At 45.8% G+C, this 26591-nt stretch overlaps 2 protein-coding genes across 14 annotated transcripts in view; one reads left to right on the plus strand and one right to left on the minus strand.

Moving 5' to 3' along the window:
- The window catches only part of RNF169 (ring finger protein 169), a 106099-nt gene extending 97270 nt beyond the window's left edge, over positions 1-8829 (plus strand). The window contains exons 5-7 of one of the 2 annotated variants that reach the window (XR_009602172.3): positions 2067-2166; positions 2729-6547; positions 6875-8829. Coding sequence is in view for 1 of the 2 variants with exons in the window: in XM_060605633.3 (XP_060461616.1) it covers positions 2067-2166; positions 2729-3910 (1282 nt within the window). In the remaining variant the exon portion in view is untranslated. Of the gene's footprint in view, positions 1-2066; positions 2167-2728 lie in introns of both variants that reach the window. The other variant, XM_060605633.3, reaches the window with a different exon arrangement.
- A 3901-nt stretch (positions 8830-12730) lies between these two features.
- Positions 12731-26591, minus strand: part of XRRA1 (X-ray radiation resistance associated 1) — a 61804-nt gene continuing 47943 nt past the window's right edge. For 10 of the 12 annotated variants that reach the window (XM_060605618.3, XM_078433093.2, XM_060605616.3 and 7 more), the window contains 7 exons: positions 20813-20906; positions 19983-20098; positions 17959-18306; positions 14791-14992; positions 13920-14035; positions 13601-13706; positions 12731-13215 (listed from right to left, as the gene is read on the minus strand). In XM_060605618.3, the coding sequence (XP_060461601.3) occupies positions 12962-13215; positions 13601-13706; positions 13920-14035; positions 14791-14992; positions 17959-18306; positions 19983-20098; positions 20813-20906 (1236 nt within the window). In that variant the 3' untranslated portion in view covers positions 12731-12961. The remainder of the gene's footprint in view (positions 13216-13600; positions 13707-13919; positions 14036-14790; positions 14993-17958; positions 18307-19982; positions 20099-20812; positions 20907-26591) is intronic. The other 2 variants (XM_060605621.3, XM_060605620.3) reach the window with 2 other exon arrangements.

Genomic DNA, 26591 nt, shown 5'->3' on the forward strand with positions numbered 1-26591 from the left:
GTGGAATGATGCCAAACAAGTCATGTATTTGAAATAATAATGCCTTCTCTTTCAGCCCTATGTTCATTCCTCCTGACCCAAAGTATATGTTGTTCACCCCAGCATTTTAATCTGTCATCCATTTTACTTCTGGGTGGCTTACACCACTGACAGTTTGTGTGAGTTCTGGGAATGCAAGTGAATTTCAATATGATGCCAGGCAAAATACAAAACACGCTGATTTCTAAGCAGCTGCCTTTATAGGGTGATGTCTAAGTTTCCTACCTGTTCCAAAATACATTTCCCACTAGAAGGTACAACTCTCACATTATTTGCTTAGGTTCAGTGTTGAATTTTCTTGGTAAAGTGCAGGCATGAGATGCAGGTTGGCCACCACTTTCTCCTATTAATACGGTAGCATAGATTAGTTCTGCAGACTGGAACCATATAGCAAGGTGATGTGGCCATGAGACATAGGATTAGAGGGTTTTGAATGGAATAGCACAGAAATGCTGGAATAGAGGCCACTGTGGGTAGGGGCGCTTAGGAGGTTCAGTCTGTTAAGCAGCCGACTCTCAATTTTGGCTCAGATCATGATCTTGTGGTTTGTGGGGTCGAGCCTCACTTTGGACTGTGGACTGACAGTGTGGAGCCTGCTTAGGATTCTCTTTTTCCCTCTCTCTGCCCCTACCCAGCTTGCGCTCACTCGCTCTCGCTCTCTCTCTCAAAAATAAATAAATATTAAAAAAGAAGCCTTTGCTAGAGACATAGGGAGAGGAAAGGCACTGGGGGAATGCACCTTATTACTTCCTTTGTAAGTTTTCTGAGTTAATCCTGGCACAGTGAAACTTAAAGAGTAAATCTTTTGCTACAAAAGAGTAGCTGTGATGATGTATTTCATTCCAAAGCTAAATAGAATCATTCGAGGAAATAATTTCTGTTTGGGATCGTCTACATGGCTATGTATCCACCTTGACTTCTGGCAAATTCTTATTTATCCTTCAGACTACATGTGCCATAGGGAGGCTTTCCACCCTGTCCTCACTCCATCCAGGTAATTAATAACTCCCTCGAGGCATACTTTTTTGGGTACCACTTCACTGTATTGTTTGATTTATTTGCCTGCCCCACTGGACTCTGAGTCCTTGAAGACCCTAGATTGTGTCTCATTCTTCTCAGTATTCCCAGTGCCCACATGTGCTCCTCAGTGACTGGCATATAGTAAGTATGATAATTGCTTGTTGAATAGAGTTGTAGCACAGGGAAAATAACAGCTGCACATGTTTTTAAAGGCATCATTCTCACCGGACATGTATTAGGCACAAATTGGAGATCAGGAAACAAAGGTGAGTAATAAGATAATCAAAAACTCCTACTTATAGTTCCCCCTTGTCAGTGGGATAGGTGACAGTCACCTGCATATAATCCTTACACAATAAGATTCATGTTATAATACAGGTACTCTGGGTTTTGGATTGGGTTGTAAAGTCATAATTTTGCATGCGTCAGACAAAAAAAATCACGTGTTCATGAAATCTCTTGAATAACCGATTTAGGCCTTTGGAAGCTCAAATGTAATAAATTAAGGAAGAGACTACATTTAATTTTGACTCCCCGCATAAAAATTTAGTGCAGTGCTATGTATTTTGTAAGTACTTAAATATTTGTTTCTTGGCTGACTTAGATTGCTTGAGGAGAGGGTTGGGCCTAATAAAAGGAAAAAATTTATTGTTCATAAAGGTGATTTTAATACTCTATCCACCCTATTAAAGAAGGCGAAGTATCCCTACATCTCTCTAAGCTCGAGCAGAACAGCCATTGATTGGTCTTTCATATTTAAGCAGGATCTAGTTTGGAAACCAAGGCTTACACTGAATGTCCTCTCTGGAGAGCTCTTTCTCTTTTGACAGGATTTGTTCTTAGAATGTGTTCTGTTAATAAATCAATTCATTTCCTATCTGTAGCTTGCCAAGGGAATTGTCTTTCTTGGTAGATGGCTTTGAGGGCACAGAAGAGATTGTTATTCTTTTTTCCTTAGTTAGCATATGGGCTACTTTTGACTATCTGTCTTTTATTTATTTATTTAGGAACCTAAATTCCAAGGTGGAAAGGAGTCAGAGCTGCAGTGACACAGCTCAGGACAGAGCGAAGAGCAGACTCAGAGCAGCCCCAACCAGCAAAACCAAGGTACATCTCAGACACAGGCTTCTGGAGCTCTCTACTTCCATCCTGTAGCTCCCCACATGGCCACGACAGAAACTATTGCACACGCTATTTGAGTAGGCTTCACATCCAATGTGGGGCTTGAACTCATGACCCTGAGATCAAGAGTCACGTGCTCTTGAGCCAGCCAGGTACCCCAGAAACTATTCCAGACAAGCAGAGGCAGAATGGGTCCTGGGTATACTAATTATGTTGGAGAAGTTTGCGAATAGATGGAAAGGAAGAGAGTTTGCATTGAATTAGTAGCCAGAAGGGTAGAATGAGGGCCAGTAGAAAAACTTTTTTAAAAGTTCTAGATGAGGTTTTTTTTCCCCTGTAGGTTTTCAATTTTATTAATTGTTTCAAGTGTGTAGGAGTTTCTGCAAATGGTGCATATTCTAGGTTAGGGATTTTCCCCATTTCTTAGGCTCACATCACCCTCCATCCCTTTTCTTACCCTTCCCCCACTGCCCTTCTACCATCATAAAAGAGTTATGAAGAAAAAAATATATACGCATGTATGTATAATCTTTTTAACTTCTTTTAGGTCACAGCTATAACCCCAGCCTCCAACCCCATCATTGGTGTCCTCTTGTCCACTCAGAACAACCGCTGCCTCTCAGCCCCTGACTTAACCGTCGAGAAGCGTCTACCCTTCAGCTCCCTCTCATCCTTGACTTCCCTGCATAAGCCCGAGCGCTCCATCAGTCCTGAGAGCAATGACAGCATCTCCGAAGAACTAAACCATTTCAAGCCCATTGTCTGCTCACCATGTACTCCTCCCAAGAGACTCCCTGATGGCCGAGTGCTAAGTCCCCTCATCATCAAATCAACACCCCGCAACCTAAACAGAAGCCTGCAGAAGCAGACTTCTTATGAGGCTAGTCCAAGGATCCTCAAGAAGTGGGAACAGATCTTTCAGGAGCGGCAGATCAAAAAGACCCTTTCGAAAGCCACCCTCACCTCCCTGGCTCCAGAAACAGGGGAAGACTCACTGGTCGCTGAAGTTATCCATTCTAACAAGGAGAAGCCACCTCAGGCTTTAAATACAAGACTGGCCAGTGGGCAAGTACTCTCTGAGTGTGTAGGACCCACCCTCACTGACCTTGATTTTTTCCCCTCCGTTAGCCAAACAAAAGTGGAACAGGGCAGCGATAGTAAAAGGAGCTCTGAGATCCCGTTGGAAACCTGCTGTTCCTCAGAACTTAGAGTGGGAGCCAGTGGTACTTTGGAGACGGAGCAGAGTGAAGGGCCGGGGCCAACCCCAGATGCCAAGTTAGACAAAACCTGTGTAAGCGCAACCATGAAAATCTCGGCAGCTCATTCAGCGCTACCCAAAAATAGTGTTCTGGGTGGGGTCCTCAAAACAAAGAAGCAGCTGAAGACAGCGAATCATTTTGATCTGCCTAATGGTGTGCTGGCAGACAGCCGAGCTGAGGAGCCTCTTCCTTCCTTGCGTCGGGGCCGGAAAAGACACTGTAAGACCAAGCACTTGGAACAAAATGGCTCCCTTAAGAAACTGCGACAGAGCGGTGGTGAGGTGGTCCTGGCCCCGGCAGAGCCGGTGCTGCGGGAGATGGAGCAGAAACTGCAGCAAGAGGAAGAGGACCGGCGGCTGGCTCTGCAGCTGCAGCGCATGTTTGACAACGAGAGGCGGACTGTGAGTCGGCGAAAAGGAACCGTGGATCAGTATCTCTTACGGTCCAGCAACGTGGCCGGGGCCAAGTAGCACCTAATGAACAGTGTTACCTATTTTTAAGAGGTCTTTGGGCTTGATCATTTATCCTGAAGAGCTGAGTGTTCTCACTTTGGGTTTCTTTCAATGGCAAAACACTGTCTGATACAGTTCTGGGAGGTTCCGGGGCCTTCGTAGTCCATGTCCAAGGGAACTGTGTCTCTGCCTCCCTGCGACCGAGGCCAGAAGCACTCCTCACCCCAAAGTGACCTGTCCCTGAGGGCTCCTGGGCCAAATCGGGCAGCACCCACTTGGAATGAGATTCAGGAGCACAGTGGCCAGAGTTACAAATGGTAGAGGAATGAGGGGGGATACCTTCTTAAACCGACAGACCTCCTGACTTCTTTCAACAGGGTGTTATTTTAAATCAGCCTTGCAGATAAACATTACTTCCATCTGTGTCGTAGAAGTGGATCTGCATTTTGGCAGATTCCAGAATGATTATGTTCCCCCTTCTCCTTATCCATGCCACAAGTAAATGTACCTACTGAAATTGGTTGAGTTTTTCCCTTCTACAAAAGTTAATTTACCTTCCCTGTTTAAAAAGTAACGTTTGAATAATGCTATATAGTTGACAGACCACATTGAGTCACTGTTGGATTTGGTCTTCTCAGGAGTGCTAACGTGTAAGCGGTGTGAGCCCCATTTTAGATGATGGAGCTGCAGGGCACGTGTTCAGATTCTCTCATTTACTAGTTGGAACATCCCAGACTGACTGTTGGGTCTCCCGACAAGAAATCCCATAGATTTTCCACACTGACAGGTTGCTGTAATGGATTGTGACCCAAGGAGCCTAGGGAAGCTGGCTGGGCATGTGAATACTGATTGTGCAAAATCCATAGGCAGATCATTGAGATTGACGGGAAGTACAAACACATATTATGCAGTTATCTTCCCTTCTCCCGGCACAGTTTACCTTTTTGTTTTCTTGGGGGTGGGGCGGGGGAGACAAAATACACCCCGTGAGACAAAGTACAGTTGAGCTTCCTTACTACTCTCTACGTGTCCAAGAGTTATCTGCAATGTTGATCTAAAATCCAAAACAATTGCCCAGAAGTCAGGTAAGAGCAATGCTGAAACTCCATACTATGGAAACAAGGTATCTAGCTGGATGCAGCTGGTAAATTCAGTCCCATGGACCTTTGGGGTTTATTTTCCTTAGCAGCTGACACCATGTGTCTTTTGCATCCCTGGTGGTGCTTGGTGCTTCTGCCCATCTGGGCTCATTGAGAATAGGGATTAAGATATGATTTTAGGGAATCTCAGATGGGCTGGCGTTCCCTGTGCATGTATGAGCTGTTACTATAAAGTCATGTGACTGGCATTTTAACAAAGGCTTTAGAGCTTCTATATCCCAGTGTATGTTGTCTCCCTTGAGTGGCCCAGCAAGATACCACATAGTTTTCTAATGATGTTGCCATTGGCAAAAACATTTCTGGAACTCTCCTCAAAGTCTAGAAACGTCTAGAAATATAGACTCCTAAAATGTTAGAATTGGAAGGGATCTTAAAGGTCATCTATTCCAACCTCCTCCTCTTACTGAGGCAGAAGCTAAGATTTGGAATGGTGACTCACTGATTACTAGGGATTTACTACATCACCTTCTTTTGATTCCTCCCGGGAGATTTGCCCCTTCTTCTCTGGACAAATCTTTAATCTTTTGTGGTTATAGAAGGGAGAATTTTAAGTTTGAAACTAGTCAGAGGCTATTTGAAGCCTCTGGAAGAGAAGGTAGGTCAAGAGGGTTTGGAGTCATAGATGAGGTACAGCCATAAAGCAGCTATTTTCTTCTGCTCCTAAACAGTTCCCAGAGAGACGTTCCAGAGATGTCTTAAGCATTCTGGTCATCATGGAGATATGTGGAGGCTCCTCAGTGACTACGTTGGTGGGAGTGTCACTCGAATGTATGTGTTCTGTGTGTCTGTGTGCGTGCACACATGCAAATGTATGTTTAAACATGCACCAATCTCATTACTTTATATTCACACCACTTCAGTTCTAGGCCCTGCCAGCAACATATGTCTCCAAAGGCTGCTGGAGGGTTGGTACCCAAGACAGAAGAGCTGGTGCTGGTGCTGGTCTGCGGAGTAAGAGGAGGGTGACTTAATGCCCTTAGAGAAATTATCAGTTCCTGCCATTTCACACAGTTCCCCTTGGTTCGGAGTACATAATATCGGAAGGCTAGTCTCGGTAGTAGCAAAGACACTTATTTTTCCACTTGCCACCTTTTTCTATATCTCCAGTAATTTGAAAAACATTTTGGTTGGAACTGATTTTTGTTTTTGGAAAAAAGATAAATATTTTTAATAGAAAAAGATATATATTTTAAATATTTCCCCCAAAGTACTACTTTCATTTTAAGAAATTGCATAGCAGTAGCAACAAATTTTAGTTTCAGGTGCAGAGTGAAAAGCTACTTCCTGTTAAGTGAACATTCCAGACGCTGGATCCAACTTACTGACTTTCCCCTTTGCACCTACTGTTGTGCCTGGAATGGTATCAACAATTGTTGTTTTCCAAACTTCCAGCTGAGCAGTAGCCCTTCACACAGAGGCAAAGTGGTTTAGGGTAAGGAGCGACAAGGCTTCACCTCTGATCTGCTCGGCTTTGGAGGAGGAAAAAACCACTAAGGTATTATCTGTATTTTAAAATGCTTCCCTTACTTAACTAAAACCTGAACACTTTTTGCTTCTGAAAGAATTCTGTGTCCTGTTGCTCGCTTGCTTGCTTGTGAAGTTTGTCACAAATGGAGTTGTCAATGTGAATTATTTGGAGACGGAGAAAGACAAGAAAAGGAAAATAGAGCGATGGGAGGGTTTGTAGGCTAGAATGAGAGAAATACCATTTCACAAAACAAACATTTCTCATGAATCATTGGAATCTGATTCACCCTAAAAATTTCCCATGCCCTACTAACTCTGTTCTTTGTGTATATGCATTCTGTGTTTTTTATTAAAGGGGAAGTTCTGAGAGGTTGGAGGATCAAGGTCATTCTGATGGGAAGTCCAAGAAATGCGGTGCCCTGGGAAGGGGGAGCTCAGCCCTTTTCCATAGAGTGGGAGAGACACTTGGGGAACATGCTCATGACCCGTTGATTGTATCTGCTGGAAGAAGTCATCTGGGCCTGTTGGGTTGGTGTCAAATCAGGCGATTAAGCATCCAGCCCTTGGCCCCTTTCGTATAATTGCCTCTTTTTAAAAGGTTAATTCGCCTTGGCTGAAGCTTCCCAGGAAAACCCTTTGTAAGTGGCTTCATTTATTTTTTTAATTTAATTTTTAGACTTTTGTCTAGAGGAAGAACTGGTGATGAATGCCTTCTGTTTTTGTTTTTTTTTTCTCATTTTTCCTAAAAGAAAAAAATGCCCTTAAGGATTAAAGCTGCTTAATTAATTGCTGTCTGATTACAAAGTGACAAACTAAGGTGGGAAACCGCCACTGTGCTTGACTGGTGAAGCTGATGACCGAAGGCTGTGCCGTTCATTCTTTCTGTTCCATTCAGACATTCCTGAGCTTCGTTCGAACTTGTGCCAACCCTGTGCTGGGTCATGGAGATACAAGGATGGAAAGGACAGTCCCTGCTCCTAAGAAGCTCAGCCTCTAATGGAATGTATTTGAAGGTATATGTGGCTGGAGAGTTTGTTCATGCTCGTGTGAAAGGCCACTTCTTCATAGTGATGATCTTGGATGGAGTCATTTGAGATACTGTCCAGCACCTGGCAGGCTGCACTGAACATTTTAGACACCCCCATCAGTATTTCTCAATTTGATTGCAACACTGCTTTCCATTTCCTAAGTAATTTTATCAGAGGAGAATGAATTTTCTCCTCCAGTGATACAGGACAATAATTTCTCTTCAGGAGCTGCTTTTACATAAGCTCCAGGAAATGAGGCAGGGTGTGGATCATTGACATGGTCAGAGGAGGCCCACATCCCACCTTACTGATCTCCTAACCTCTCTCCCAACCAGACCTCTCACCAGAGCTGGCAGCAACTTTGGATTCCTTTCCTTTTTCCTGCCTGGCTTTTCATTGAGATGGAAAGCCAACAGGAGAGGAAGGAAAGAAAAACTGAAGGCTGGATTATAATCATAAAATGCTGTAGCTGGAAAGGGCATGGAAATAACTCAGATCAAACTCACCCACCTGCTTCCCCTTTTTTTTTCTAATAAGGAACTTGAGGTCCAGTGCTTTATGCCCTGTTGACACTGTAGTTTCCTAGGATCTAAATAGTCTTTTTAAGTTACACACACACACAATTTGCTAACGAGGAGGACACCCAAATGATATAGGAAGCTTTTTGTTTTAATAGCTTTTTTCTTCTAAAATTTTTCAGAATTAAAATATGCCTCTGTCCCCTGAACACATACCCAGATAGGGGAAACCCCATAATGTGACTAATGTGAATATGGAATCTTGGGAAGTGATATATTTTGATTGGAATAGTCATCATTTTAACCACCAAGGGTTAAAACCATGCCAGCCCTTCATTTTTCTTTGAAAAAATCAAGAACTCCTTAGGGACTTAAATCTTTCTCAGCCAGCCTTTTCCTCCATCAACCAAAAGAGTGGTATTCAGCCTGGTTTTTAGAAGTGAACATAGTTGCTTATAAATTCTTGTGAGTTAGTGACAAAGCAGGTATGTTTTTTTGGGTCAGGGAGATTCTAGGGAAAGCTGCTGTTGAATAGATTTTGCTCCAAAGATGATATAGAAAATGCATCTTTACACGTGATTGTTACCCACTGTAGCTTTCTGAAGAAGATCGTTCTATAGGAAAAAGAGACATAAGCAGAGGTCACAACCAGTTTAGAGATCGGTTAAATTGGATGAAGAAAAAGTGCCAAGACTGAATGTGCACATTGTTCTATGTATTATCAGTATTTTTATTCTTCCTAAGAAAAATATTTACACACTTTGTGAGTAAATGCTTCCTTAATGTCTTGTTAATAAGCGTGGCAGGCTCCCTCTCTACCTTTTCTGGTGTCTTAAATCAACTGGTTGGACAGAGCTGAGCTAAGGCCAGGCTTATTCATCTTCCTTCCCTCTCATTTAATAAGAGGTAAAAACGGGCAATGCACTCCTCAAAGATTAAATTATTAGAGCTCAAGAGAAGCTTTTGGGCCCTGGGTCTGGCCCTTAGCCTGCAGCAGAACACTTCAATTCCTAAGGAGAGAATGTATAACTTTGTGAGGGAAAAAAATTATCTTAAATGCCATCTAATGGTTTTATTGTTACTCTCAATTTGTACAGACACTGTTGTCCTTAGGGCCCTTCCCCTTCCCACCTATAAAGAGAAAATGGGATGCATATTGGTTTTCTACCTGCTGTCTTCACTGGAATTGGAGAAGGGGCCTGGATCCTTGTGGACCGCCACTGCGGGCTGCCTCCTCTCCAGCTCATCGTAAAGAGCATTTTGACAAAGACTCAGAACAGGGCATGCCTGGTCAGGGATGCTTCTGCCCACAAAGAAATGGCACAGAATCAAATGGGGTGATGTGTTGTTTATTTAAACAGTACCAGAGTGCATTCTTCAGTGTGTGTTTGCCTGCTTAAGGAGAGGCCCAAGTTGAGAATACAGTAAAGCAAACTCATGAAAGTGAATGTTCTGTTTCTAGTTAAAGTTTTAACCTCTAGCGTGTAATCTCAGACAAATCTGGGCTAATAGACTATGTGTGTTTGACTTTTGGTGCTATCTTTGCTCTGGGAGATGCCCCACACTGGAATGTCTCACTTTGGCATTCAGACTGGGATGGGAGAAATTAGGAGGCGAGATGGGGTTTCCATGGCATGCTGCTGGAGCATGAGTTTGGAGTTATTTCCAGTGTATAACTGTCATTCTCCTATTCAACCATTCTTACTCCTAATGAAGGCACAAGAGTCTGAGTAAAGAACAGATGTACAGGATGACACTGTCCTTGCATACTGGGGCAGTACCCCAAACATCTGATTTTAAAATCAGCTTTGGAAGCAGAAATTCATCAAAATACCCTTGGTGCCAGTTTCTCATCAAACACAGAACAAACGTATGCCTGTTTCATCTAAACTTGTAACGCCAACTTGAAGGACTGATGTAAGAAATGCCATACATGGTAAACCAGCACGTAAGGGTCCTTTGAAATCTGGCCCAGACTCTTCCAAAAGAGAGTATTTGAAATGATTTGCAAGAAACAAGGTAGCTGCTTGGAGGTAGAAGAATGGAATTTGTCCCTTGGCCCTTAACAGGAAATGTACTACATATCACGCTCATGGATTCCCTGATAGCCCGGTCTGGTGAAAGGATGGGAGACTCTGGCCCTAACATAGCCTGGAAGCTGGGTCTTCTGACTCCAAGGCCACTGATTATTCAATCTTTTCCTGTTGCCCTGGCTTAATCAACTGAGGGTAGTGCCATCCTCCGCCACTGGTCTTGGCTAACCCTAGGGTTCCAGCTGCTTTCTGGGTTGGAGCTTCTGGACTTGGGCCTGCCAGGGCCAGAGAAATCAGTCTTCCCTCTGCACCCACTGTAGGGGTGGGAGGTATCCTACAGTAGCAAGGATTGTGAGTCTGTATCTAAATCAGTTCGCTTTCCTGTGGCCACATCCAGCTCCAGGTAGTTACTGGCCATCTTGGATAAGTGACGAGGAGAACAGGCTGGGCCTACCTAGTTTTGGAGAATTAGTGGTAGGAGAAATGATTTCTTCTGGTTTGCTCTTGTTAGAAGTTTGGAGAAGGCTCAGAAGAGTGTGGCAGCCAGCTCCCATCTGCTTATGGCAAAGGAAGGGGGCTCTGGGTGAAAGCAGCCCAGGGGGTTGAATCATCTAGCAGCAGATCAGATGTGCCAGGGAGAGTGTGCTGGTAACAGGGAGTGTTGGTGCCACCCAAAAGGCTTCCTTGATTAGTTATGGATTCCTGTTCATTTGACAATTCTAGTCAGAGGCTTTACTCATTGAGACAACTAGTTCACATCTCTTCAAAAGAAGTCAAAACTCAGGAAACCAAGCAACTGAAGTCTGCTCACTTGGACACAACTGGTAGACGATTGTATGGCTTCCAGAGATGCAGCAATTCACCTGCACGGGAGGCTGAGTAGACCGTGTGATACGCTGCCTCTCATACCTAAAACAGGCACTAGGAGAGGCAACTAATTTATTCAGATGGTATCCTATGTGGAAAAACAGTTCACGAGCGTTTGACCTGGATAGGTGAAGCCTCTTCAGGATGCTCTCACATTGGTGAAGGGCTCTGGCCTGGCTAGGCAGAGAGAGCAGATATATGCCTGGCTAAAAATCAGAGCTAGGAGCCCCGGGGGGACTTCGGCCACAGCTTAGCTCAGTGGTTAGAACTGTCAGATAGCTTTCCCAACAAAGGAAGCGACAGCCTTTGGAGGGAGTTAGTTCCCCATCACTAGGGGTGCAGGAAGGAGCTGAACAATCTGTTAGGGGGACCGCAAGATGCTTCCTGTCTTGAGGCTGGGTAGGACGTTCCTAGGAGCCTTTCAAGCCTGAGGGCCTATGGTTTGATAGTGTTTCTGGCTGAAAGATGCAATCCGTTTCTCTAGAACTGGAACCTAGCAAGGCTTACAGTGTAAATGTTGGGGTAGAGTATCCTTCCTAACTTTAGGGGAAGGGGATTTGGGCCCCAGGAGACCCAAGGCAGCGAGTTAGCAACACACTCTGCAGGTGAGTGCCACCGTGGGTGACCCTGTATTACATGTATCTGTCCAGGTGCCTGTATCAAGTGTGACGTAACGCCCTCTGTAACTAGATATGTGTACGTGACTGTGTGACTTTCGTGAACGCGGATGTATGCATCTGGTATGACCACAGCTAGGTGTAATTGTGTAACTGGCCATGTGTGTGAGTGAGACTGTGTGGCCAAGTATGATAGTAAAGCTATTTCTGTGTCCTAACAGTCTCACAGTCAGAATATAGCAGACACTCCACCACGCGTCTGTCAGACCTGTGGCGGCAAGACAAGATTAGATCTCAATAATCACCTTACCTGCAACTGGAGTTGTAGGAGTTTGTGCCTTGCTGAGGAGCCTTAATCCTCGTGCCACCAATTCCTGGACCCTGGGACCTACATGCCTGCTCCCCAGGTCTGAATTGTAGGTACCCTCAGGAGAGTAGCCTTAGCAGCAAGGCTGCTCAGACCAGTCACACTCGGTGTCCATTCCCAAATGCACATCTCTGGAGTTCAGTGCCAGTGGCCTTCGCTAGATCCACCTGTGGAGCAGATGGTGACTCCTGGGCACTCAGAAGAATGGGGCAGCCCCACAGGCTGCTGTGGCCAGAACCAGTTTACTTACTGTGAGCCCAGGCTGACTCTGCACGGCCCCAGGATCTGTTTTAGAGCCACAGTGTTTGCATATGGGACTTTAGCTCGTGTCCTGGATGAGAGGACCTTAGGAAATTCCATGTAAGTCCTGCCCTCAGCCTGTCCCAACTTTGTGGCCATGACCATCCAATAAGGGAATTCCCAACCCCCTTCCCCTTCCTCTCCATTTGCCCTCAAAATTGAAAAAAGCTGCCCCATAAAAAAGCACTCCACCATGGCCCCATGGTGGGCCTGGAGGGGGCCTGGAGGCCTCAGTTTTGCCCCCTACCCCAGCAACACACATACACTTTGTTGGCTGTGGATGGGTTAGTTAACTTCTCTGAGCCTCGGAGTCCGTGCTGCTGCTCTGTTCCATCAGCCCCCTTGTTTTTTCAGCCCACTGCCGATCGCAGCTCTGTTGGAGATGTGCGACTCAAGCAGGTTTCCTAAAGGATGCGTGTGTCAGCCGGGTGCTCCTCCAGCGTGGCAGCCTGACCATCTACAAGAAAGCACGCGGACTACCTTGCTCTGTGCACCCACTCTTTATTGCTGCTGGGCCAGGCGCTGGGTCCTGCCTGGCCCGGGGAGGGGAGGTCCTCACCAGTTAGTTCCCCACTCTCTGTGGCCAGCGAGCGAGGCCAAACCAAGGTTTGAGGCCTGCACCCGGCGCACCCAGCCCCAAGGCGCGGTCCAGGGTGCGGAGCCCTCAGGGAGGGTATGGGGCACAGGCTGGGCACTGCCCCGTGCGCAGCCCTTAGTCTTTTGAGTCACTGGCCGTGGGACCCTGGCAGAACTCATCCATGAACTTGAGGAAGCGGCCAAACCTAGGCTGGCCCTCGCTCAGTGCTGGGTGGCCTGGGGGTGGCGCTGTGGCCCTGAACACTGTCCGTAGTGAGCAGCGCACCAGCTGCCGGTAGCGTGCCCGAAACTCCTTCAGCAGCCTCTTGGCCTCCAGGTATTGCTTCTGGTTCACCAGCCTCTGCTCAGTCCGCTGGCGCAGGACAGCTCCTGCAGGGAGAGAAGCCAGAGGGACACCAAACTCGCTCTGGGTCCCAGCTAGCCCGAAGCAGTGGAGACTGCGTCCAGAGCCCCCCCACCCCGGAGAGTGGGACAGTGTGAGAGGAGGATGCTACGGGGACTGAAAATGGCCTCCCCAGCTTGGGGCATTAGGCAGCCAGTGACGTCCCCTCTGAATTCTACCTCAAGCCTTAGTTCTGGCCTGTAACGTGCTGTGTGACTCCAGGCCCCAGCTTCTCCATCTGCACATGGGGAAGGGCCGGGGCAGATGCTAAGGGCCCTTCCTGCTCTGACATGTCCATGCCGGCTGCCTCCCACCAGCAGATGAGTAAACTTCTGGCCACTGAGGATGGGGACCGGGTGGGCACAGCTATACCTAGTGGAGCCTCTGTAATATTCCGGGGATCCCGCATGCGAATGAGAATGTCATCCAACAGCTGGGCTCGAGTCTTCCGTGGGGGTGGAATGGCGATCCTCTGGGCCTAACATAAGGTAAGAGGAACGTGTCACCACAGTCCAGTGCTCTGCCTCTCCTGGCCTCATCCCCTCATGCAGATGCAGCAACAAGCAGGAGGGCACCTGGGGGCACTGGGAAAGCACAGCCCTCAGAAGGTCCTGAGGTGACAGCCACGTGTCTAACTGGGGGTCCTGAGGAGCCACTGGCACACACAACAAGGTGGTGGTTACGCATTTACCCGTTTCTCCTTGGGAACGTAGCGTTTCTGAAGAGTGTCAAGTCTGGGCTTGGAGGAGCGGAACAGCAGCGGGTGCTTCAGCACGTACTGCAGGGCCTGTGTGTTCTTCTGGATTCCTAAGGCAAAAAGGCATGGTTGGGTCAAGGCACTCCTCCTCCACCTACTGAATGCCTCCTCCAACTTCTTCATTCCCCAGTCTCACAGCAGCCCTGGGTGGAAGGATTGGAGAGGCCCCAAGAACACACTGCTTCATCTCTCCCTGATCTGCAGTGCCCGGACCTCCTCCACCCATTCCCTGAATAACTGTCCCCTGTGTGCACAGATCCTCATGGAAAAGTAGCACTGGCATGGAGAGAAGGAATGACCCTGACATAACCTCGTTAAACACAGTGGGTTATGCCATAGGGACTGGCACCCAAGAGAGCACACAGTCAAGTGCTAGTTCCTCTGAGAGCACAACTACTACTAACACATCAGTGTGAAATAAGGGGCTCCGAGGGAGCACTACCCCCTTGCCTCAAGTCACATAGAGAGGATTTTGGATGTTCAATTTGGGACTCAGCTAGGCTGGGAAGGAACTCAGGAATCTGGCCAGTCTGGGTGTCTGTTCATCAAACCCTTCCTGGAGACACTTCTCCAACCAGAGCAGCTGGGCCTGGACTGGCTGGAATTTTGGAAGAGCTGTGGCTCCTGAAAATCCAATGAAGGCCCAGGCCAGGGGTCTTGATATGTAAGGCTCCAAACCAGGATATCCTCAGGGGCCCTTTGACAGACACGGAGAGGACAGCATCCCGGGCAAAGTTAGCTTTGCCCCAACTTGCTCCAGGCTGCAGAGAGGGCCCCTTGCCCTGGAGCCATTCTCCTCACATACCCTTTGGCTCAATAAAGGCTGGATCAGGCTTGGCCGTCAGCAGCTCCTCATAGCCACGATACTTGCTGGGGAGGGAGGCAGATGGGAGCTTCCTCCAAGCCCTCTTTACCTCTCTGGGGGCTGTGCGGGGTGGTCTTTGCTCTTCCTCCTCCTTCACGGCTGAATCATCCTTCTGGTGGATGGAGGAAGGCAACCCACTCACCTGTGACCAAAAGAAAAACGTACTCATTCATTCCATTAACAGACGCCGGCATTAGCTCTGTGCGAGTCCCCATGCTGGGCCCCGTTAAGGGCAAGAACCAAGACTGGGGTGAGAGCAGGCAGATACGAAAGCAGGCAATGATCATGCACCTTGGTAAGTGCAGTAGGAGAATGGAGCACAAAGGTTCTGGGGGAGCCCGCAGGAAGCCCTAACCCCGTCTGGGGTGGGGGGTGACTGGGAAGCTCCCTGGAAGAAGAGATGCCTTAACCTGCGCTAAGTCTTGAAGAAGCAGGAGAGCCATCCCCAGGCAGGGTGGGGAGAGGGGTGAGCTACAGGTGATGAGGAGAGAGGGCTGTTGTAGGCAAGGAATAGCAGGGGCCGAGACCCACAGATAAGACGCTGTAAGGTGTATTTGGGGGAGCTCCATATTGGTATTGTTGGGGTTACTGTGAAGAGATGGGCAACTGGAGCAATAAGCAGGCCTCGGATCAAGAAGGACTTTTAAAAGCCAACCTGAGGGGGTTTGTTTTTTCTATTTTTAAAAAATGTTTATTTCGAGAGAGAGAGCTTACAATCAGGGGAGAGGCAGGGAGAGAGGGGACAGAGAATCCGAAGCGAGTTCCATGCTGACAGCAGAGAGGCTGATGTGGGGCTCAAACCCAGGAACCATGAGATCGTGACCTGAGCCGAAGTCGGATGCTTATGTGACTGAGCCACCCAGGCGCCCCTTGTTTTTGTTTTTATTTTCTTTATCCTCACTATGGCAAGCCACAAAAGAGTTTTAAGGGAGTGAGGGAACATTATCTGAACTCCCATTTTTAGCCTAACCTAATGGTTTTATAAGAAACATATTAATGAAACCTGTATTTAATGTTGGGATATAGTTTATGCCCTTCATTAAAGCCTGTGGCTGAAAAGAAATAGAAAATCTGAACAGACCTGTAACAAGTAGAGACTGAATTAGTAATTGAAACAATTACCACAAAGAAAAGCCAAGGACCAGATGTCTTCACTAGTGAATTCTACCAAACATTTGTTTGTTTTTTTTTTAATTTGAGAGAGAGAAAGAGAGAGGAGAGCGCACACACGAATGAGGGAAGCATAGAGGGAGAGAGAGAATCTCCACTCAGAGCCTGACACAGGGCTCCATCCCATGACCCTGGGATCGTGACCTGAGCCAAAATCAAGAACTGGACACTTAACCGACTGAGCCACCCAGGCGCTCCTATGCCAAACATTTAAAGAATTAACACCAATCCTTCACAAACTCTTACAAAAATTAGGAGAAAGGGGAATACTCCCAGCTTATTCTCTGAGGTCAATATTACCCCAAAACCAAAACTAAGGAAAGACATCACAAAAGGACGATAGAAACCAACATTCCTATGAATGTAACACAAAAATCTTCAAAAAATACTAGCAACCCAAATTGGCAACATATAAAAAAGGACTATATGCCATGATCAAGTGGTATTTACCCCTGGTTTACAAGGGTTAGGCAAATGGAAATCAATTAATGTTATTCACCATTTCAATAGATAAAGGACAAAACCCACACAATCATTTCAATAGACACAGAAAAAGCATTTGGTAAAATCTAATGCCCCTTTGTGATTAAAAAAACAAAAACAAAACACTCAATAAACTATGAAGAGAACGAAGCTTCCTCAATCTGATAAAGGACATTTATGAAAATCCCACAACTAACATCAGAATTAATGGTGAAAGACTGAAAACTTTTCCCCTTAAAATCAGGAATAAGACCTGTCTGCTCTTGCCACTTCTATTCAACACTGCACTGGAGGTCACAGCCTGGGCAATTTGACCAGGAAAATAAAGCCTTTTCAGTCACGGTGACCCACAGTTAATTGTCCTACTTTGGCTCCTAGGAAGCTCAGAATTGCATTTTGCAATATACCTCTGTTAGGAGAGTGGCAGAGCATAATGAGCAGGTTAGAGTGACAGAATTATCCTGGGACTCATTTCCTTTCCTGTCTGTATTTTCCTTTCATCCAACTTTCTCAAGTTCATTTTAAAATATTTATTTATACTCTGCTTTGTTCTAAAAGGTTCTGATACAGTTCATAAAGATACTTTTATATTGTATAAATTTGTGTGTCACTGTAAGTCATCTGTAGAATAAGAGATGGATGTACCACTTGGAAAGATCTGGCAGATTGGAAGGGCAAGACTGGAGGTAGGGAGATGAGCAAAGGCAATGGTACAATAATAAAAGTTCAAGGAGGCCCTGCCAATGCCTCCAGCCTCATATTTCCCTCTTCTTACATGTCACCCTTCTGCTGCCCAGACACTGACCCATTTGTGGTTTCTGCACATGCCATTTTAATTTCTTTCCTCTGCAGCCTGCTTCATGTTGTTTGCTCTGCCCAGAACACCCTTCCTGCCCAGGTTCGCACCTTGTTACTGCCTACTCAGCCTGCAAAGCTCAGCTCGTCGGAACCTCTTTCAGGAGCCCTCCTGGTCTGGGCAGAGGATCCCTCTTGCGTCCAGGCTCCCAGCCCCTGGGTTTTCCTCAGTCTTGGCACTGACAATGCATTGTTCCTACAATCCAACCCCCATCAGACTAAGGACATCTCGAAGATCTGTATCTCAGCAATCTGTATTCCCAGGATTCAGAGACAGCATCAGAAGTGACGTGACTTATGTAGATAGGCAGAGGCAGCAGGAAGCCCTTCTGAAAAACTAGTCAGAACCATGCCCCAGCCAGACCCCAGATGCTGTCTGTGCCACAGGACCATGACCTGTCCCTTTGGGTACCCCCACCGGAGGCCTTGGCTCAGCAGGTCTCCCAGACGAGCCTGCAGGTCTTGCCAGGGGTGCTTCCTTCTGGTTTCCAGACCTGCCCTGTGCTTACTTCCGGCTGCCTGCAGCAACCCAGCTACGCAGTGGTGGTATAGGAGCCTCTGGGAGCTAAGCACAAGGCAAGGGCAGGGGTATCCAGGTACCTGGGTCAAGAATATGGACTCTGTGCTCTTGGTGTCCTCATCTGACAGGTGCTCTGGGCTGAGGTGGCCAGGTCTGTTGCTCTGGTGGGACATGGTCTCTTCACTATGCACAGTAGAGTCAGAGCAGATGGGAGGCAGTGGCACAAAGGGCCGGTGGGACAGGGAAAGGCCCTCCAGGCCCTCGATGGGCATCTCTGGCTCCAGAGGACTGCTTCTGGTGGTGGACAGCTCTTTAGTTGGCGCTGCCTCAGACTCTGGCATCTCCTTTGAGGGAGACTTGATTGTGGGCACGGGTAGGTGATGAAGAATCAGAGGCTGCTTTGGCACCTTTGGAACTTGGGTTTTCACCTGTCATGGGAGAAAGGCTGGATTGTTTTGCTTCCTAATCAGAGTCTCTCCTCCTGGACCTCACAAGCCTAAGGCCATTTGGTACAGTGATCAGAGGACTGGGTGAGGGCTCCTAGGGGGAGGGAGGGAGTGAAATCACACTAACTGGGCATCTACAATGTGCCCTATACATGACGGATGTTGCTTTATTTACACCTCAAACTACCCAGTAAATAATTATCTTTATTTTATAAAAGAGGAAACTAGGGCTCAGAGAGGTAAAATGCCTTGTCCAAGGTCACAGAATTATTTGATGGCAGAGCCCGGACTACCTGATTTCCATACTGGGCTCTGGGCTTCATTCTGCATCCCTTATCATATCACTCTGGCTCTCAATAGCCTCATTGTTCTGATCAAGGTTTAACACAGTGCACCTGACCTTCCTCAGGGACTCCTAGGAAAGCCTGTGGGAGATGGTCCTGCACTTTCTGGTAGGCAGCAGCACCAGGCCCCTTTTAGGATGCTGGTTCCCATACCTTAGATGAAGTTTCACAAGGCAAGTCTCTCTCAGGGTTCAGAACTAAGGAAATAACTTCTTTCCTATTGAAATTCTCAGCTTCCTTAATTAGCAAAAGCCAATCGTCTTGGGGGATGAGGATTATAAACTTAGCATCTGGCTCACTCTGCTGGCTGATGGGAACAAGGTAGTCCGATCCTTAGAGGAGGCAACAAACAAGAGGAATATGATGGAAACCTTTTGAATTTCTGTCTATTTCTGGCTTGTAATGTGGCGCTGGTCTAGGGCTCCAGAATAGAGCTTGGCTGGACAGAAGCTGTAGAGGAGGTGGAAAGGGAATAACTATTTAACTTTGGGGACCAGCAATGCCCAATTCAGCTTTTAGAGCTACAGGAAGGCTAAAGTTCAGGAGGGGAAGCATTTCACAGAAATTTCTGCAATTCTTCAGATGAGGGAGGGAAATGACTTACTTTATGGCATCCCAGAAGGCAAGTCTAAGACCACTGGCTATGGGAGCGGACTGCTCTCAATGTAAGGAAATGCTTCCAGAGGCAGAGGCATAAGATGCATATTCTAGGCTTGGCACAGCCATCCATGACTCCTACAGGTGGCTACTACTTGCATGGATAGTGGCTTGGGGGGTTATAGCATTTATTTTTGAAGATTTTATTTTTAAGTATTCTCTACACCCAACTTGGGGCTCGAACTCACAACTCTTAGTTTTATGCTTTACCAACTGAACCAGCCAGGCAACTCATAACATATTTTTGTATCTGTTGCTTCATCCAGTCCTCTCAGCAGCTCAGAGGCTTAGAGTTGAGAAGATGAAGCTCAGAGAGTGAAGCTCTTGCCCAAGTTCAGGTGGCTGTGGAAAGTGACGAAGCCAGGCTTATCCCTGGGTCTTCAGACTGATTTCTCCCTCACTTCTCCACAGCTCCTTCTCCATGGGGTAGGACTCCATGACATTCACATAGTAGCTTCTACCTACTCTGACACCTGGGTCCCTGTGACCCTAGATGCGTCTGTATGTAACAGACATGGAAAGAAGACAATGCCACTACTACAGACCTAAGGGAAGGAATCCATGAGTGGGATGGGTTCTCCCTCCCCAGGTCAATTTGCATGCATTAAAATAGGCTCCACTTCCTCTGGGCTTGGCAGTCCTGCCCTGGAAGCTTACCTTCCGAGAGTCCTTCCGAGGCATCAAAATATGATGCTTAGCCTTTACTATCTTCCTTCGAATCAAGTGGATACCCAGGTGCTCCTGGAGGAAGGTTTTCAGCAATGGAGGGACCCCTGGAGCCACGATGGGGAAGTGAGATTACTATTAGCGGATATTTACTGGGAGCTTCTTATGTGTCCAGCACTGTTCAAACTGCTGGACATGTATTAACTTACTTCATTTTCAGACCAACCACAGGAGGTAGGTACCTATATTATTCCCATTCAATACGTGAGGAAACTGAGGCACAGACAGGTTAAGAAATTTGCCCAAGATAACAAGGATAGTGAAAAGCAAGGATGAGAACTCTGCTGGTGTCACTCCAGGACCCAGGATTCTAAAGTGCCAACAAGATGCAGCTGCTAATGCAGCACCCAGTATACCCAGGATGCTCTGGGTGGGAGGGCCCTGTACCCCTCCCCAACTGGGAAGTAGGAAATGAGGTCACAGCAGAACTGCTCTACAAAGCAGGGTGTTACTTAAGGATCTCACACAGGATCTAGATAATTCTGTATTCCATTCCCTGCTCTGCCTCTTTATTGCTGTGGGACTTTGATTAGGTTATGAACCTCCTGGATCCTCAGCTTCCTTCACTGTGCACGGGGACAGTGATGCCTGCCACACAGGGCTGCTGTCAGGTAAGCTGGTACAGAGCAGGTGCTCGGCAGTATCTGTGCTTCTCTCCATCTCCAAAGAACCCAGGGCTGGACATTGATGAGGTGGGGCTAAGGGGTGCCCACGCTGCCCCTGGGCACCAGGACGGGGGCACAGCCTTGCAGGTACCATACCTCGTGTATGGGCCACCAGAGGGTTGTTATGAAAGATGAGCTCGCAGAGAGACGGGAAGAGAGCTACCGGCAGGATGGCATCTTCCTTCGCGATCTGTAAGGAAGGTGGGGAAAAGCTTCAGGTCGACACTGCCCCCCCACTGCCCAGGTGCTGCCAGTCCCCACACTGTAGGCCGCATGCTTGCTAGGGCTGAGGTGGAGCCGGCTTAGTTATGCTGCTGTGCTCGGACTCAGTTGCGGGCAGCGTCTGTCCCTACAACGTCACCTGCTCACACCCAGAGGACCCTGCCCCACCCCTGTCCAAAATTCCACATCATAGTTTCTTGTTTGAAAGTTAAGAACTGTTTTCCTTTCTCCACACCGGAAATGTAGCCCAGACCAAGTAATGAAGATGTTGGTGACAAAACAGGGACAAACACATATAGCACTTGTCTCACAAGGACTCTGGAAGGTTGGCAGGGCATTGACTCTGACTTCAGGATACAATCTGTCTGACACTTCACCTTCCTCAGTGCAACCTCTACACGCCTCAGTCTGTTGACAGCATTCTTGATGATGTCTTTCGTTAAGGCCTGTCCTGGACACTGATCTGGGGAGGGACAGGGGGCAGGCAGTCAGGGGGACCCATTCATCTAAAGGATAAGCAGAGCCAGTAAGGAAGACTTCATGGCTGTCTGTGGCCCAAACGCTGCTCTATCCCCACGAGGCCGGCCTCTGAAGGGCAAAAAATACCCAACCTTTGTTGAGCAGAGTGGCTGGAACATCCTTAGGGAGGGTGTCTATTAGCAACAGAACAGTATCAGAGGGCCCAAGAGTTGGGCAGTGGCCTTTCAGATGCCTGGGTATCTAAGGTCAGACTCAGGACCTATGGAAGACAATTAAGGCCTGAGGGCTGCGAGAGAGAGGGCCCTTCAGTTTATCTTTCTCTGGAGCCCCACTTTATTTATTCTCTTTCATTTGTGTTCATCCAATCAATAAGTATTACTGAATGCCTCCATATGCCAAGCACTGGGTTGGAAATGAGCAAAACGGCTAGAACTCCTGTCCTCAGGAAGCACTGCCTGGTGGGAAACACTCATTGAAGAAGTAGTAACACGAAAGAGGATAGCTCTGAAGCTGTGATTAGTGCCACAAGGGAGGGTGTGTGAAGTCCTCAGGTGATTTGTTCCAATCAGGGAAACAGGGAAGGCTTCCCTGAGATCCAAAGTATGGGGAGGGGGGAATTTGTGAGTGCAGTGGAGAACAGACTGTATGGCACAGAATCCTCTGTATTAACCAAAACAGTTTCCTCTACTTTCTGGGCACACAGCTAGACTGTCTTCTAGCCTCCTAGGCAGCTAGATGTGGTCACAGGACTCTATTCTAGCTGATGCAACCTGGGTAGAAGGGATCATTTCTGGGCAGAGCCCATTTGAAACCACCTATGTGATCCTCTACATTTCTCATTCCCCTCCTCTGCTCAGCCATCTATCCACCAGATGCAGAGGAGCCAATGAAATCCTCTTAAGGCCCTATGGGATTACAGAACCATAGCCAGAAGGGACCTGGGTCTCCGAAAGACCTGGGAGGCCACCAGCCCATCTGGGATACCTACAATGGATTTTAAGAAAGAAACAGACTTTTACTCTGTGAAGTCATTGAGAATTTAAAGTTTGTTGCAGCAGCTCATGGTACGTGCTCTACCTAACACAGAGAGGAAGTGCTCCATGCAGAGAGCAAAGTGTGAGAGGCCTCACAGCAAGGAGGAGGAAAGCCTGTTAGAGGGATGTAAAGAAGGCCAGTGTGATTAACAGCAGACAGAAAATGAGGCTGGACATGCAAATAGGGGTCAGACAAAAGCTAGAAAGATCTTGGTCTTTGAGAACCTAATATGTGGATTTTCAGAAATATGAGGACCTAAATATGACAAGAGTTGGTAACAGATTAGATATGCATGGTGAGGAGGGATGTAGAGGAGAGAGAAATATCAAGGATGACAGCCACATTTTGGCTTGAGTGAGCCACATGCATGATGGAGCTATTCTCTAAGATACAGGGCAAGGAAAGAAACTCAAATTTGAAGCTCATTAATTCACTTGGATATGTGTACTATGGAGGTACCTTTCAGACCTCCCAGTAGAGATTCAGGTAGGCAATGAATACCCTAGTCTAGAGTACATAGGGTACAAGGGGTCTGTACTGGAATTATAAATTTGTGAGCCACTGTTAATTGGCCCTGTGGGTACGTGAAGCCATCCCTAGGGAGAGAGTACAGAGTGATTAAAAGAGAAGGGACAAGGAGCAGGCCTTAAGCAACTCTAACATTTGGTCATCTAGATCTAGACCAGGACTTGGCAAACCTTTTCTGTCAAGGACCAGAGAGTAAATGTTTCAGGCTTTACAGGCCTTAACATGTCAGTTGCAACTACTCAACTGTGCTGTTGTAGCACAAAAACAGCCAGAGACAACTCATAAATAAGTGTGGTGGCTCTTTTCCAATAAAACTTTAGTTATGGACTATGAAATTTGGATTTCATGTAATTTTAATATGTCATGAAGTATTATCCTTCTTTCGATTTTTTTCAACCATTTAAAAATATAAGAATCAGTCTTAGCTTGAAGGCTGTACAAAAACCAAGGTCAGCAGATAACACCTGTGGGCCAAATCTGTCTCCCCTCAATCTGTTTAATAAAGTTTCATCAGAACACTGTCATGCTCCTTGAAAAAAGCATAGAAGACAGCAGAGAATGTATTGCTGCAGAGCTCAAAGACCTAAGAAATAGTCACGATGAATTAAGAAATGTTGTAAATGAGATGCAAAATAAACTAGATGCAGTGACAGCAAGGATGGAAGAAGCAGAGGAGAGAATAGGTGAAACAAGATAAAGTTTTGGAAAATGATCAAGCTGAAAAAAAGAGGGAAAAGGAAATTATTGGACCATGAGGGGAGAATTAGAGACCTAAGTGATTCGTTGAAGCAAAATATATCCATATCATAGGAGTTCCAGAAGAAGAAGAGAGAAAGGGGCAGAAGGTTTATTTGAGCAAATTATAGCTGAGAACTTCCCTAATCTGGGGAAGGAAACAGGCATCCAAGTCCAAGAGGCACAGAGAACTCCCTTCAAAATCAACAACAGGTCAACACCACAATGTATCATAGTGAAAATAATAAAATACAAAGATAAAGAGAGAATTCTGAAAGCAGTGAGGGACAAATGGGCCTTATCCTACAAGGACAGACACATAAGGATAGCAGTAGACCTGTCCACTGAAACTTGGTAGGCCAGAAGGGAGTGGCAGAAAATATTCAGTGCTCCGAATAGGAAAAATATTCAGCCAAGAATCCTTTATCCAGCAAGGCTATCATTCAGAATAGAAGGAAACATAAAGGCTTTTCCAGACAAACAAAAACTAAAGGAGTTTGTGTCCACTAAACCAGCCCTGCAGGAGATCCTAAGAGGGACTCTGTGAGCAGAAAGTGGCAAAGACTACAAAGGACCAGAGACATCACCACAAGCATGAAATCTACAGATAACATAATGACACGAAATCCGTATCTTTCAATTAATCACTCTGAATGTAGATGAACTGCCCCAATCAAATGACACAGGGTATCAGAATGAATTAAAACAAACAAAAAACAAACAAACAAACAAAAAACAAGATTCATCTATATGCTGACTACAAAAGACTCATTATAAACCTGAGGACAGCTGCAGATTGAAAGTGAGGGGATGGAGAACAATCTATCATGCTACTGGACAGCAAAAGAAAACCAGAGTAACCATACTTCTGTCAGACAAGCTGGATTTTAAAACAAAGACTGTAATAAGAGATGAAGAAGGGCATTATATCATAATTAAGGGGGATATCCATCAAGAAGAGCTAACAATTGTAAATGTTTATGCCCCCAATGTGAAAGCACCCAAATATATACATCAGTTAATCACAAACATAAGTAAATGTATAGACATTAATACCATGATTGTAGGGGAGTTTAATGCTCCACTTACAACAATGGACTGAATGACACATTGGACCAGATGGACTTAACAGATATAGTTAGAACTTTTCATCCAAAAGCAGAATACACATTCTTCTTGAGTGCACATGGAACATTCTCCAAAAAGATCACATACTGGGTCACAAAATAAAAAAGGATTGAGATCATACCATGCATATTTTCAGATCACAACACTATGAAACTTGAAATCAACCACAAGGAAAATCTGGAAAGCCCCCAAATACATGGAGGTTAAAGAACATCCTACTAAAGAATGCATGGGTCAACCAGGAAATTAAAGAAGAAATTAGAAAATATATGGAAGAAATGAAAATGAAAACATGACAGACCAAACCCTTTGGTATGAAGTAAAGGCAGTTCTAAGAGGAAAATACATTGTAATTCAGGCCTATCTCAAGAAGCAAGAAAGGCCCCAAATATACCACCCAACCTTACACCTAAAGGAACTAGAATAGAAAGGAGCAGCAAAGAAAGCCCAAAGCCAGCAGAAGAGAAATAATAAAGATTAGAGCAGAAATAAACAAGATAGAATCCAAAATCAAACAAACAAACAAACAACCCAGAACAGATGAATGAATCTTAGAACTGGTTTTTTGAAAGAATAAACAAAATTGATAAATGCCTAGTCAGACCTCTCAAAAAGAAAAGAGAGAGAGGACCCAAATAGATAAAAATCACGAATGAAAGAGGAAAGATCATAACCAACACTAGAGAAATACAATTATTAGAGAATACTATTAAAAATTATATGCCAACAAATTTGAAAATCTGGAAGAAATGGACAAATTCCTAGACACCCACACACTACCAAAACTCAAAAGGGAAGAAACAGAAAATTTGAACAGGCCCATGACCAGCAAAGAAATTGAATGGATTATCAAAAATCTCCCAACAAATTAAGAATCCTGGGCAGGATGGCTTCCCAGGGGAATTTTACCAGACGTTTAAAGCAGAGTTAATACCTATTCTTCTCAAGGTGTTTCCAAAAAATAGAAACAGAAGGAAAGCTTCCAGACTCATTCTATGAAGTCAGCATTGCCTTGATTCCCAAACCAGACAAAGACCCCACTAAAAAGGAGAATTACAGGCCAATATCCCTGATGAATATGGATGTAAAAATTCTCAACATGAACTAGCAAATCAAATTCAACAGTACATTAAAGGAGTCATTCACTATGATCAAGTGGGATTCATTCCTGGGCTGCAGGGCTGGTTTAATATTTGCAAATCAATCAATGTGATACATCACATTAATAGAAGAAAGAATAAGAACCATATGATCCTGTCAATAGATGCAGAAAAAGTATTTGACAAAATATAGCATCCTTTCTTAATAAAAACCCTCAAGAAAGTCAGGATAGAAGGAATATAACATCATAAAAGCCATATATGAAAGGCACACAGCTAATACCTTCCTCAGTGGGGAAAAACTGAGAGCTTTCCCCCTGAAATCAGGAACATGACAGGGATGTCTACTCTCCCCACTGTTGTTTTGTTTAACACAGTGTTGGAAGCCCTAGCCTCAGCAATCAGACAACACAAAGAAATAAAAGGCATCCAAATTGGCAAAGAGGTCAAATTCACTCTTTGCAGATGACATGATACTCTACGTGGAAAACCTGAAAAGACTCCACCAAAAAACTGCTTGAACTGGTATATGAATTCAGCAAAGGTGCAGGATATAAAATCAATGCATAGAAATCGGTTGCATTCCTGTACACCAATAACAAAGCAACAGAAAGAGAAATCAAGGAATCGATTCCATTTACAGTTGC

Source organism: Panthera onca, chromosome D1 (assembly GCF_046562875.1).
Source record: "Panthera onca isolate mPanOnc1 chromosome D1, mPanOnc1 haplotype 2, whole genome shotgun sequence".
NCBI classification, from domain to species: Eukaryota; Metazoa; Chordata; class Mammalia; order Carnivora; family Felidae; genus Panthera; species Panthera onca.